The 14394-nt window shown below is 45.4% G+C and overlaps 1 protein-coding gene across 5 annotated transcripts in view; it reads right to left on the bottom strand.

Annotated features, from left to right (window-relative positions):
- itsn1 (intersectin 1 (SH3 domain protein)) overlaps positions 1-14394 on the bottom strand; it is a 63688-nt gene that overhangs the window by 7661 nt on the left and 41633 nt on the right. For 4 of the 5 annotated variants that reach the window (XM_035409481.1, XM_035409482.1, XM_035409479.1 and 1 more), the window contains exons 20-32: positions 14051-14065; positions 12562-12911; positions 12118-12280; positions 11753-11958; positions 11512-11594; positions 11146-11312; positions 10146-10191; positions 9815-9936; positions 9592-9715; positions 8332-8523; positions 2070-2191; positions 1734-1840; positions 278-461 (exon numbers count right to left, since the gene is read on the bottom strand). In XM_035409481.1, the coding sequence (XP_035265372.1) occupies positions 278-461; positions 1734-1840; positions 2070-2191; positions 8332-8523; positions 9592-9715; positions 9815-9936; positions 10146-10191; positions 11146-11312; positions 11512-11594; positions 11753-11958; positions 12118-12280; positions 12562-12911; positions 14051-14065 (1881 nt within the window). The remainder of the gene's footprint in view (positions 1-277; positions 462-1733; positions 1841-2069; positions 2192-8331; positions 8524-9591; positions 9716-9814; positions 9937-10145; positions 10192-11145; positions 11313-11511; positions 11595-11752; positions 11959-12117; positions 12281-12561; positions 12912-14050; positions 14066-14394) is intronic. The other variant, XM_035409480.1, reaches the window with a different exon arrangement.

Below are 14394 nucleotides of genomic sequence, written 5' to 3'. Positions count from 1 at the left end.
ACACACACACACATATACCCACACTCATATATGTACACAGGTATCATGAGTGTTGCAGGCCATGAATTAAGCAATTTAAAAAGGCTTTGATGTTCCAGGATCAGCTCTTTCAACTCTCATTTTCATAGGGCATAAATAATGTAAAAAGACAATTCAAAGCTTTTCAATGTGTCGCCAAAAAAACTACAACAAAATAAAAAGATTTTCAAAGGGCATGGGACCCAGGTTTAGCTCATTGCATAAACTGACATGCCAGGCCTCTCCCCCAGGCCGTTACCTTGACAAAGTCCTTGAAGTCAGGTAGCTCGTCTGTCTTGTGCTGAATGAGGGTGGCGCCGTTGAGCTGGCAGCTGCAGAAGCGGATATACGGCTGCATGTGCGGCAGCTGCGCAGTCAGGATGTCACCAATCATCTTCACTGGCATCCGCTCACCCGACATCTTCTTCCTCACACGCAGTGCCCTGAGATAGCAAGAGAGAGCAAATGAGAGGCCAAAGAGAGATGGATGGAGGGCGAAGGGAGAGAATGAGAGACAGAAGGAGAGAAGCCTTGGATATCCCTAGGTGACTATCTCTTGGCATTGAGTCAGGCAGGTAATTATTCTGTCTATAGAACATCCAAAGAATCCTCACCTTCCTCACTACCTACACTATACAGCTCCTAGTGCAGGTCCTGGTACTTAGATTCCTAGACTATTGCAATTCCTGACTCACAGGTGAGGTTTCCCTGTTTGCAACACCACTGCAGCTACAGTAATACAGAATGCAGCTGCACTACTTGTCTTCAATCTTCCCAAGCATGCATATGTCACCCCTCCTCATCTTACTTCACTGGCTAACAGACCTGGGTCAAATATGTATTTGTTTTGGATTCAAATACTTTTCTTTGCTCTATTGATCTTGCCTGGTGTAATTGAGGCTACCAATATAACCAGAAGGTGGGCTTAGCAGTTTTTGAGAGTATTTCATTGGTTCCAATACAACAGACACGATCAGTAAAGCGTAGAAAAGTATTTGAAAAAGTAAATGCATATTTGACCCAGGTCTGCTGGTTCCTTGTTACAGCTCGCAATGAGTTTAAAACCATGGCACTAGCCTACAGGGCAGCAAATGGAACAGCTCCATCATACCACTAATCAATCTTAAAACATCACACCAGTCAGATCTCTTTGTTCTGCAACCTTGAGTGGGGTAGATGGTAGGGACATATAGGAAGGGGGAAAGGGAGAAAAGGAGAGGGGCAAGAGAAAAGAAGGGAGAAAATGAAGATAGGGGCAGGTAGAGAGAAGACAGACAGAGAGAGGGAGAAGACATAAGTGGTGGGTGGAGGTGAGATGAGGGGGAGGGTGAATTGATGAGGAAGGTTGTGCTGAGGCGGGAGGGGGTCAGTTGAGGGGGGACTGGGAAAGGCAGTGTAGAACACAGGGGTGTGATTTTCATTCTTGACTCGCCGTACAAATTCATCATCATCCAGATTCATTGAAACAACATAGTAAACCCAATTATGAAATTCCCCTCCTCTCCCCCTTTATGCGCACCAAGAAGCAAATCTGATAGCATTTCTGTTTTTAGAAGCAGCCTTGCACTCAAACTCATTTAACTATACTAATTCATCCACATAATTTCACTTTCACACCAAGGCATTTCTCTGTTCTAATCAGCTGAGCAAATGGATTCCACAGAAGAACTAAAGGATTGGTGGTGTTGTGAGGGGAGGGCCAGTAGGGGGCGTACTTAAGCAGCTTGATGTTGCACATGATTAGCTCCTTCCAGTTGACGAAGATCATAGCCACCTCCTTCTCCGTCAGCAGCTCTGACTCCAGCAGTGGCTTCTGGAAAACCTTGACACAACAGAAACTTTTTTTAAGCATTTGCTCACACATTTAATCAACATTGTTTAATTGTTGCTGAGGGTGTGCAAATCTTGGCTTTCTCAGCCAGAGTTCGGACACATTCTTTCTGGGAAGACTTCACAGTTGCAAATTGCACCTTGGTGACCAGCTGCAGGCTGTCTGTCAGGGTGTTTGTAGGTATGCATGTGTGGATGAATGCATGCACCTTAGGCTGTACCTCAGTAACCAGCTGCAGGTCGTTGACGTAGTTCTCTTCAGTGACGATGAGCTCATGGGTGTAGCCCTGCCTCTTCCGCTCCATGGGGGTCAGCATGTCCAGCAGGTGCAGGTCAGAACACCCTGAGAACAGGACAACAGCTTGGGTTAGCTCTTCTCTCCTCCCTCTTCCTCTCCCCCCCCCCCCACTTCTCTCTCTCACACACACACCCTAGGTCAGTTCTTCTCTCTTCCTTCCTCTCTCCCTCTAACCCTCTCTTTCTCTCACACACACCCTGGGTCAGCTCTTATCTCTTACTCCCTCTCCCCCTCTCTCCCTCTCACTCACACAAACTCTGATAAATGGACAACAGGTTATTGTTGTTGTTGAAATAAGGTAGAACTGTATCAATAGCATGACATAATCATTTTTAAAAAATACAAAAACAAGGGCCCTGACAATGTCATACATTGCCTATTGCGGCTGGAGTCACAAAATCTTCAGCTGGTCACCACACTGTACAGGAGTGTGGTCGTACTCCTACGACCCTGACTTCACAGAGCTAATCCTAGGCTCGGCTGCCCTTCCTCCCAACAGGGGATGCCTGCTAACTCAAACAAAACATAAAAATCTCACCAGGACTACAATTCATTCAGCTATCAATCATAGAATACCCTGTGCAAGATTATTCGCTCAAAACCAGCCATTACCCTCAACCCTTTTATTTCCTTGATTATTAATCAGATCCATTCACTGAATAATCAGCATCAACCATTTTGATGCTCTAAAATTGTGTGCAATAAATGGTTGATACAGATTATTCTTTATATCCTAAACTTGGGCAGCATGTTCTTAAATCAGAAAATTATTTGAACAGTTGTGAATAATTGTACACTTTTTTTCTCTTTTCAAGTTCAGGTCTTCTGTCCAAATATTGATTAATGTGTTGACTACATTTTAAATGTGTATGTGTACTGCAGTCTGAACTTCATCTGCTAGCCTTTATTGAATGATGCAAAGCTGGTTCTGTATATAATTAACAAGAGATTCTCCTCTTTAAGGTAAATTTAGTCTTTGTAATATTTAAATAAATATGTCTGAATCAAGTTCCTTATTTGCATTTTATAATGTGAAAAGGAGACAATGTGAGACAAAGAAGGTGGTTACTTGCTAATTAATTATTCAGATAAATTCATTTTTATTCTACAAAACACATAAAAATGGGTTGAGGACAATGAAGAGATTCAAGGTAAGAGTACTATCTCTTCAATTTCAAACTCATTGACCACTACATGGTAAATGATAAATGGACTGTATTTATACAGCGCTTTTATCCAAAGCACTTTACAACGGATGCCTCTCATTCACCCACACACACCAACAGTGAAAGGCTGCCGTGCAAGGTACCAATCAGCTCGTTGGGAGCAATTATGGGTTAGGTGTCTTGCTCAGGGACACTTCGACACGCCCAGGGCGGGGGATCGAACCGGAAACCCTCCAACTGCCAGACAACCGCTCTTACCTCCTGAGCTATGTCGCCCCCCCGGCTCTGCTGTTGTACTCCTGTGAGAGGTGCATATCCCATATTGCAGATGATGTATTATGTCTGCACTATAACCAGCAGGATCAGGAAGGGGGGTGTGGTTTATAGTTCTGGTCACACTATTTAGCTTCAGTCCAGTATTCATTGGCCTGGTCCTGTTAGAGCCCTGATGTGAACAGGTGTCACTGTATGCAAGTCGGCCTGATGCATTACCCTAATCACCAGTCCATCTAGCTGAGACAGAGGTCATTGAATCTGTTCTGAACTGCTGCAGGTGAAGGAACACAATTCCCCATTACCCAGGGCTACATAGCCCTCTGCTAATGCTAATTTGGGTGTAATTCAGCCTTAGTAGTACTGCTATACCAACAATACCATTGTGCCGTTTTAATTAAAGGTCATTACTGGCCTTTAATTGTTCTTCCAGTAAACACCTGATGCCATTGGCTCTGATTGGTGAATGCAGTTCACATGACCAACCACAAGCACAAGCCCAATGTGGTTATGAACATTTATGAGGGAAAAGTAGGTATCTGTGTAAAAATCATTGTGGAGATGATGCATAGGAGTCAATGTTTCATTGGGAGGGCATTTTGTTTGCAGATGTGTCCTAGAACAAAGCTGTGAAATTTCATTTGAACAAAAATAAAATCACACCCATGTAGGAGCTGACATATGAATGTGTCAGTAGCAACCTCTTACCTTTCAAAATTGAGTCAACGGCAGCTAACGCTGTGCAGATTATCCAATCCGCACGGCAGGATACACACATAAAAATTGTGGGATATGCACCTCTCACAGGTATGCAACAGCAGAGCCCTCCCTGGGAACCAACCCTGGAACATTCTGGAGACCAGCGGGCAGCTCTCCACCAAAGCCAGCTCTGCCAGCCACCACTTTTCCCCCAGTATGCAGTATAACAGCTCAGCTGTGCGGTTAATGCATCAGAGGAGAGCATTTCCTACTCCGCTGGCAGACTGCAGGTCTCTGATCAATCAGAGGAGTCACTGGTCTGAGACGAGACCTGTCAAACGAACCCCTCCCTGCGCTTTGGCAATGCCTTTATGTCCCTCCCTCCAGGGCTGCTGGCCATACGGGCCACTGGTGTGGTCAGTATTGGGCGATAAACCACGGGTCCCATCCACAAACACACAAACACTGGAACAAGCTTTAACTGGATGAGCCAGTCTGTGGCACCCATAAAATATGTACTGGCCTGCTAGCTACATGCCACATACAGCTCAGTTGCAAAACTGCTTGCTTGCAACTTTTACCAGTGACAACACCAAATTTCTCTGCACCCAATACTAATGATAGAGATCAACACCCTTAGTGGTTGCTCCTCCACACAGAGAGGTTTAGGCAGTCATTTATATTGGGCGCTATGCACATGGCTAATGATTCAAGATAACCTTCCCTTTCCCACCAGCTACAGGGGCCTGGTGATCAAATCTAATGCTCAGCAGTTATTATGCTCGTGTATGCTGCAGCACTGTAATTTCTTTATGCCGGTGTGTTTACTGGGGTTTTTTGTGCACTGTTATTATACTGATTTTGTTTTGATGTTACAGTCTCTCCAAATTAATGTTTGAGGAAAAACTAATTTACCCACTGGGGATTAATACAGTATGAGCAGAAAAAGACATGGGCAGACTATGTATAAAAAGTACAGTAATGTCTATAAAGTGAAACCAAAATGTATAAAAATGTATAATCCCTTCAAATAAAAGCGGAGCAACTGCACTTTAACCACATGTAAACTGTTTGATTACAAATCGAAAACTGTGGAGTATAGAGCCAAATCAAGACAAAATGTCTTTGTCCCAAGCAATATGGAGCTCACTGTACAGTATACATCTATAGCTACCAATCTCCTCCATTTGTCCTTTTGAGTAATCTTAACTTCAGAGCAGACACACACTGCCAACTGGCAGACTCCAGGATGAGTGCGTTTCCGGTTTGGGGATACAACCTCGCGCTTAACCACCCGAAGAAAAGCAAACACGCTAAGTCTACCATTGCCATTGAGCCTTTTAATAGGTATTTTATACATGTCATTTTCTATAAAGAGAGTGTTACAGATTTGTTAAAGCTATGGATTGTTTTGATATATCGTTTTTTTTTTACATTCATTTTTGACAAAATGCTTCAGTAACCAAGTGCAAACGGAATGGGATTTATTTGTTTGAATTTGTTCCTTTTTCGATTGCTTGTGTGCACTGTAAAAGTGGAGAAAATACACAAGTTTATTCAGATACAATATATATATATTTATATATATGACACATTTCATCTGGATTTTTTGTGTTTCTCAAACCCAGGGTGGTCATTGTACAAAATGCCTCCAAGTTGCGTTGTCTTGTCTTGGAGGTCTCAAGAAATTATGGTAAGCCCAACCAATCGATCACAGAGCAGCAAAGACTGAATACTGTCACAACAGTGGAACCAATTTGGGAACGAGAAGCAAAAATTAAAAACAAATTTTAAACTTGTAGCTGTACACAGGAAGTTCAATTATCATGACAGAGTTACAATAAAATGACAATACTGTTACGCGAGAAAGAAAAAAATAAAAATAAATGCAATATGGTGCCAGTATAATGCTATATATTTCTTAAATGAAGGGCATGCTTTAACTGTATGAGGAGCGCAATAGCAGACCTGGTGTGAGGAAGCTTTGTGACAGCCAGAACTTGGGCAGGATGCTCCCTATAGCTTACTAGTAACTGCACACATCTTTCGGCTGTCTGAACGCTGCACCTGCATGGCGGACACAGTTCTGCTCGTGTTAAGTACATTCGCCGTCTTTGAAAAGACTGGTTTTTTTCTGTTCCTTTAAAAAGTAATTTCCCCACCACAGAACAGGAAAAGGATCCCAAGACAAGAGAGCTTATCTACAGCCAAAATGGGTGTGGTGTTAATGTGAATAATTTCACAATTAGGTCTTACGTAAAATATGGCAACTGTCTTTTAAAACTGTTGTTCTTTTTCAGTGGAGGGGAAAAATTTAAAACACTAAATATCAGATATTAAAAAAACACTATCTATTACAAATTTATTTGTTTATAAAAATAGACTAGGCCACTGAAGAGTGACTTGGGATATAGAGCCATCCAACTCTATAGACTCAGATGTTGAGATTCAAAGATATTTTTTTAAATTTGAAAGAAAAAAAAAGGATGTGATAAAAACATGTAAACTAGTTGAAGTCATCAAAATAAAGTGATTTAAAACAGAACTACTCCACCTCTTCAGGATGTACTTACACGTATAAGTGCACATAAAGAACAGAGCACTGAACCCACTTGCTCTTATCAACCGTCCTTCTCCATTTGTGGTGGTAAAGAATTGTTTGGTTTAAAACACCAATCTTTACTCCGTCACAAAAGCGCAACAAAATTATGAGAACAGCAAGAGCACAAACAGAACAAAAATAATTAAAAAAAGAATGTTTGGCATAACAACAAACAAAAGAGCAGAGGGAAACGTGATTGGACAAGTGGAGGAGTTCTGCCCCGCCCGCAATTTGTCTATGGGCAGCACCAGACAAGCCTACTTCACTCTGGCTCCCCTCCCATCTCCCCACCCCTGCAAAAGGGTTGGACCTTTACCCTCTGAGGCACGTGACCTTTGAACTCCTCGACTCACCAGTGTGACAGGTCGGTTGTGACAAGCAAAATCTTTCCAGGCGAGACCTCTGGGCGAGGTGTGTTGTGAACAGTGTAACCACAAGGAGTGTTTGTTGGCTGATAGTGGGTCTTTCTGTGAAGCTGTTGGTTGTAATGGGGGTGCTGGGAGGGGGTAATGTTAATAGGGTAGGGTGGAGGGTAACGTCCATTTGACTAAGCCGTCCTTTCTTTAGTTGTTGTTCGACATAAATCAAAGACGGTTTTTAAAACCAACAACACTGACAACAACATACAAAGAAGACTGATATTACTTTAACAGAAAGCCACAAAAAGACCCACTATCCACAATATCTGGCAAGTATTATTACTAGTCATTTTTCAGTTTCTTTTTTTTTTTTTAAATAATATTTTTCAGTCCAAGGATATCAAATTCATGAAATTAATTTAAATCATTGCTGTTGGAAATTGAAAGAGGCGGTGTTTTTTGTTGTAGTTGGTCTTGCGTGCATCTATGCTTTAAAAATGAGGTCATAACTACTCTGCAGTGTGTTCTTCTAGCCAGAGGGCCAGCTGCCAATCATGCAGGAGTCACATGATCAGGGTCTGCATCTCCCATCATCCCTCGGGGCAGAGTATAGGGGATAGTGGGTCTCTTTGAGGACTTTCAAGGTTGAGTGGGATATGGGCAACATATGATTCCTAGAGAGAGGAGGAAAACACAGCACATAAGCAAAAAAACTAAATGAAACAAAAAAAACATAAATACAAAACCAATTTCTCTCACCCCTTCACCCACACCACAACACTCAAAAAAAGCAATGTGCAAGCACACAAACTAGGAAAAACCAAAAAAACTGTTCATACACACACACACACACACACACACACACACACACACAGATGACAAAGAGCTATGCTACAAGGAGGGGAAGGGGCTGGGCGGAGCGGGATCTAACAGCAAAGGAACGACAGTGTGTTGTAAGGAACAATGTACACAGATCAACAGAGAAAGATTATAATATATATTTACATTTCATTATTGTTTTGGAGGATCATCAAACTGGCCAGGGTGCTGGCTCTTAAGGTGTGTAGTGTAAATGGTGTCACTTACATTGCTGGCTGGGGTCGGTGTCGGTGGTCAGTTTGACGTAATTGGAGGGGAAGAGGCCCACTGTGCCATTCAGCTCCCCTTTCCACCAATCAGGGTCCTCCTTGCTCAGCACATTGATGATCTGGCCCTTCCCGAAGGGGAGCTCGTCATCATTCTGTGCAATATAGTCGTACATGCCAATCACCTGACACACTGGAGAGAGAGAGAGTAGGAAGAGTGACAGAGAGAGAGAGAGAGATTTATTCCAAAAGGCTTAGCTGCATTCATGACTAGGCCATTGTGAAACAGCGTGTAGTAAAACAGTACTTCTGCTGCTGTTTTCACACTGTACTCCAGAAGCAATCATTCAAATAAGAGAGGGCCCCAGAGAGTTACACAGCCTGTCCTTCTCAGAAAGTTTTACTGGACAAAACCAATGCTTCAGCCTGCACTGGTGAGCCTGATGAGCAGGATCCCACTGGTTTACCCTTCCACTGCATCTCAACACTCCACTGGCTGTGTGTACCCCATGCTACACCTCAATATACTTCATTACTCAGATCAGTCATGTGTTTGTCATTAATACAGTCACACTCAATGCAGGTGTACAGGTGTGTGAATGCTAATGTATGCAGCACACGTACATGAGTACAGGTGTGTGTACATGTGGCTTCACATAACAGGTGCAGGTGTGTGAATATGTGAGCGTTAACAATACAGATACAGGTGTGTGTATATGTGAGTGTTAACAATACAGATACAGGTGTGTATATACGTGTGTTAACAATGCAGATACAGGTGTGTGTATATGTGACTGCTACAGCCTGATTTATACTTTGTCGCACGACCCTTGCTGATGAGGGTTCTATTGTCTCCATGGTAACAATATGCCAAACTCCTGCCAGTTTGTTTGACAGTTTAACGTTACATTTCTGAAAATATGGCAGCACTCGGTGAAATAACACGTATCAATGACAATAAATTTCAGTGTTCCATCTGGCTGTCCTATCAGCACTGTGTGACAGAGTATGAAGTTCTGCAAAACAAAATTCTAGAGGCACGCGACACTCAAAAAAAGTGTCGTGCCGCACTGTTTTCCGTTGAAAATTTGTCATCTTCGTCATGCAACACTTGACTGTTAACAGCACAGGTACAGGTATGTGTATATGTGGCTGCTTGCAGTACAGGTAAAGGTGTGTGTATATGTGACGTAACAGCACAGGTACAGGTATAGAAGTACGTATGGACACGTTATCTGTAAGAATGCAACAAATTCTGTACCTGCATTGGGCGCTGGCAATTTCGGAGGCATAGTCTCGGTGGGTGTGGTCTTACTGGTGCTGGGACTCAGCAGCTTCACGTAATTGGCTGGGAACCAGCCAATCTGTCGTCTCTTACCCCGGGCCTGATGGGGGGATGCAGAGGAGGGGTCAGCGAGGGAATCAGGGAGTCAGCAGAACGGGAACAGGTGAGAGAGAGGAGCGTCAACATGGGCGTGCCTTACCTGCAGCTCCCCTTCCCACCAGCCACCTGGGTTCTTCTTCCTGATGAGGATGAGCTGGCCGGGCGCCAGGGTGAGCTGCTCCGCCCCCGTGGCGGTGTACGGGGCGATCACCTGGGCGATCTCTGCGGGAGGGAGTGTGGGATGACAGGAGGTCAAAAAAGCACCCCTAATGCAGTCCATGGTTTTTTCCCCCTCAGTTACTCCAAGCACAGAACTGGATGACGTTTATTCACAGTGAAATCCAGCACAGAGAGGAAGACCCTTCTGCTGGCCAGAGCATTCCCGCACTCTCTGACATTGCTCTTCTGCAACTAAGACACCGCCCACTCACCTGGCTTCTTTCCCAGACTCCCCGTCTTCCCAGCAGGTCCCAGAGCCTGGGGCATGAGAGAGAACAGGGCTCAGATCTGCACCCTAAAGCTAGACTTCTAACGTGCAGTTTGTGTCACTGGAGAAGGAAACTGAAAAGACCACGTTGTTTGAGCATGAGAATGATCTGATCATCAGAACAGCCCTACCAGCCTGTCAGTAGCCTACAACATGGAGCAGCAGTTGCAAATAAAATTAAAAATTAAAAATTATGATACAGAAAACACTTCCCACAGACATTCACACCAGTTAAATTAAACATTGCTGTATTCTCTGTGCACAAGCAGCTGTTTTGACATATACTTAAAAATAAGAAATTCCATACTTGACTATTTCGAAGTTTTTAATAAAGGGTGCATTCACTTATTAACTGGGTCACAGGATCAGAAAGTCTGGGAACCACTGACCTGGATTGAATCTACCAATGGGTTAGGGCGAGGGGTTAGTATCTGCACTAAAAATCCCAACAAGTTCGCTCTGTGCGACTTTCGCTCTCAGCATGAGGACATGCTCCCTAGTGATGGCAGGGTTAACAAAACAGGGATACAACAGGCTGTGAGACTTGATCATTCGCTGCGCCAAAGTGGAACAAAGCCATTTGTTTGCAAGGCTAGTTTTCCTCCACTTTCACGCCCATGCGTCAATTACATTACATTACAGGCATTTAGCAGACGCTCTTATCCAGAGCGACTTACACAACTTTTTTACATAGCATTTTACATTGTATCCATTTATACAGCTGGATATATATTGAAGCAATTTCGGTTAAGTACCTTGCTCAAGGGATACAACGGCAGTGTCCTACCCGGGAATCGAACCGGCAACCTTTCGGTTACAAGTCTAGTTCCTTACCCACTGTGCTACACTCCGTCAATGCGTCCAGCGTGCGCAAACCTACATTTAGACACACCGGCGCGAAATGAGAAATGTAACTCCGGTTCCGCTGACGGGACCGCTCTCACCTCGGAGTCCCGGGGTTTGACGTAGTTTGAGGGGAACACCCCGGTCCTGCCCCCCACTGCCCCGGTCCACCAGTCCCCCTCCTTCTTCAGCACCGTGATCACGTCCCCCTGCTGGAACGTCAGGTCGCCCTGCTCGCTGCTCTCGTACGTGTACATCGCAGTGAACTCTGGGAAAGCACACCAGATGCGTTTTCGTAATGCACATAACTTCATACTACATCGCTAAGAACACACAAAATGCACTCCGTCGGCTATTTATTTACTATCAGCAAATACGGAACTGCGATTGGGAGATGGGTGTTTGGCAGGTCGATGGAATCGATGATGATTTGCTGGTGGAGCCTGTTGATTGGGTCGACGTCTCACCTTCCCCGGGTTCCAGGGGTTTGCTGGGGGAGGGGGTAGGCCTCTTCACACTGGGGGGGCTGTCTGATGAACCTGACTCAATGCTAGAGAGAAAGAGAGAGAGAGAGAGAGAGAGAGAGAGAGAGAGAGAGAGAGACAAAAAGGCTTAGTTGATGAATGCATGTTTGCAGTAAAGCAGACTGATAATGGCTAAAGAAATCTCTGTAGCCTGTACAGACGAAAACCGGTTGGCTCTCCTCACCTGAGGGACTTGCGCACAGGGCCGGAGATGAGCTTGACGTAGGATTTGGGGAACCAGCCCCTCAGGCCCTGCACCTCCCCAAACCACCACATGTCCTGCTGCTCCAGCACAGTGATTATATCACTCTTATTGAAGTTCAGGTGGTTATCCTTCTTAGCCCTCCACGGGTACAGAGCCTGGGCCTGGAGACCCTCCACCTTCTCCCCCTGAGAGAGGGGGAGAGGGAGGGAGAGAGAGAGGAAGAACAGAAGGAAAGAGAGTGAAGAGAGAGAGAGGGAGACATAAATATCGTTATTTAACAAACATAAATTGAACACTCATGCAGTTACTCAGGCTCTTATTCTCTCACTCTCCATGAACTGTACCTGTCCAAGGACAGGTGAGGGGGAGGAGCCAGTGAGAGTGGCGGGGGTGAAGGCGGAGCGCTGGCGGAGCTGTCCTGCGCTGGGTACGGAGAGGGAGGGCTGCGTGGGCCAGGCGTCCCAGCCGTCTGAGTCGGGCTTCTCTGCTGCTGCACTGGACGGCCACCTGCGCAGACGTGACAGAGAGGTCACACAGAGGTCAAAAAATGCGTTCAACGGTTAGCTAACATTTAGCCAGTTCTTAATAGACTGCAGATGTTTGCGGTAAGACATTATAGCTGCAGCATACTTCGAGAAGCTCATCTTGGGTGAGGACTGGATTACTCTCATATGGCAGATCCATCTGAAGATGGCGGTTTTGCAGATAAGGGGCATTCTTAGCACTGAATGAATAGACCTCACTCAGCCCTGGCAGTCATATGGCATTAAATGGGAGACAGGTCTCACGTGGTGCTGAAGTCGGCCCAGTTGCTGGAAGCGGAAGATGAGGTGGACGCAGCGGCTGGGGTGGGTGGGGCCGGGGAGGGCGTGGTGCCTGTCGGCGGGGTGGGCGTGGCGGTTGCGGGCAGGGTCTGTGCGGGAGAGGGCGTGGGCGTGGGCGTGGGCGTGGTCGCGACAGAGCTGGGCGTGACGCTGGCGGCGGGTCTGGGAAGGGATCCTGAGCCGGCCGCGGGTCTCAGGCTGGCGGGGACCTCCGTTTCGGGGATCTTCTCGGCGTAGTTGGCGGGAAACCAGCCGGTTTTCCCCTTCAGCTCCCCACCCAGCCAGCCTGGCTCGCCCGTTTGAGACTCATCCACCTGCGGGGTCAAAGGTCAGAGGTCACTGCACATACTAGCTTGAATCTTAAACCACCAATCAGACTTAAGCACACACAGTAGAGAACTAGCATGGCATTCAGGAGCAGAGTCTCAATAACAGAGCAGGTCTGTACTGTTGTATCAATGCCGATGGTGTGGTGAAACAGACAGGAAACCTCAGGTAGCCCACACAGCCAGGTTTACCCACATATTGCGATTCCTCTCCCAGCTGAGAGGTATTTTATTCTACACAGCAAGATTCCCTTCCCTTCAATTCAACTTCAGTGGAGAGATTTTATCTTTTACAAACAGCAGGTAGAAAATCATGAGACAAGTTAATGCCCTGGCGTTAAACTGAACGCTTAACGCTGCTCAGCGCCGCTATTCGTGCGAAAGGACAAACGCACTGAGCCACGTTCAACAGGCAAAGATGCGTTTCCATGGAGATTGGCCCTGTCATGACCTGCCTTCCCAGGGCAACGGCACAGAATGGGGCCTTTCGGTAATGAACAGGAACGGTTGACCACCGCACTTCATAACAGTCCAAATTTCTGGTTACTTCAACCTTATGGTGGTCAACGTCCTCGTTCTGTTCTCCCTCTTCTATTTTCAAAATTTTTACCTGTAACCTTTATTTCACCTTTAACCATGTAGCTCAGCTTCAGTTCTAAGAGACGTGCGCTGAAACATCCATTTACTGGATCACGTTATTCTGATCACACTGAGCTCTCGGTGTGCTTTACAGCTGCCTACGGCTTCAGGAACACAAGCCTATAACGCTTGTGTGTCCGAAGATGACGCTGATGACACATACTGCTACATGACACATGCAGACATCACCGCTCTCACAGAAGCAACATATCACGTGTATCCTTTACAGAACATATCCTATGCTGAATTAACGACACTAATTAACGCCTACTAATCCTTTCATTAAGGACGGATCCCAAAAGAGGGATTACCACTTTTTCCTTCCTCAATTCAGCATCATGTTCCTTTATTCAAAAGAATAAACACACAGCGCTAAACAAATGCAGATGTGGAGCAAGCAGTCTGGCTCAGACGATCAGCCAATGAGAGCGAGGCGCGAGGGCGAGAGCAGGGCATGATGGGACGGGGGTGAGCTGACCCACACTTACCCGTTCCCCTTTCACCTTCGGGAGGAGGGCACGTAGGGAGAGAATCGGGGGGTTAGTACCAGGGCTGTGGGCATGTGAGGCAGACCTGGGCCAAATCATTATTTCAAATGCTTCAATACTTTAACATATATCTAAAGAGCTTCACTGCTATTATTTTTCCTTGGCTGATTTCCAAGGCTGAGAAATGCTTCTTGCGAAAATAAGAAAAGGTTTTGCTCTATACTGAGTGAAAATGCACCTCATAGCTTAGCATAAAGGCATGTACTTTATGCTCAAAATATACTACCTAATGCCATCTTTAATAATTTAAACCACTTTTAAGTTTTTTTTGCACCGTTTTCATG

This window comes from Anguilla anguilla, chromosome 3 (assembly GCF_013347855.1).
Source record: "Anguilla anguilla isolate fAngAng1 chromosome 3, fAngAng1.pri, whole genome shotgun sequence".
In the NCBI taxonomy this organism is placed as follows: domain Eukaryota; kingdom Metazoa; phylum Chordata; class Actinopteri; order Anguilliformes; family Anguillidae; genus Anguilla; species Anguilla anguilla.
This window is presented reverse-complemented; position numbering and strand designations above follow the sequence as displayed.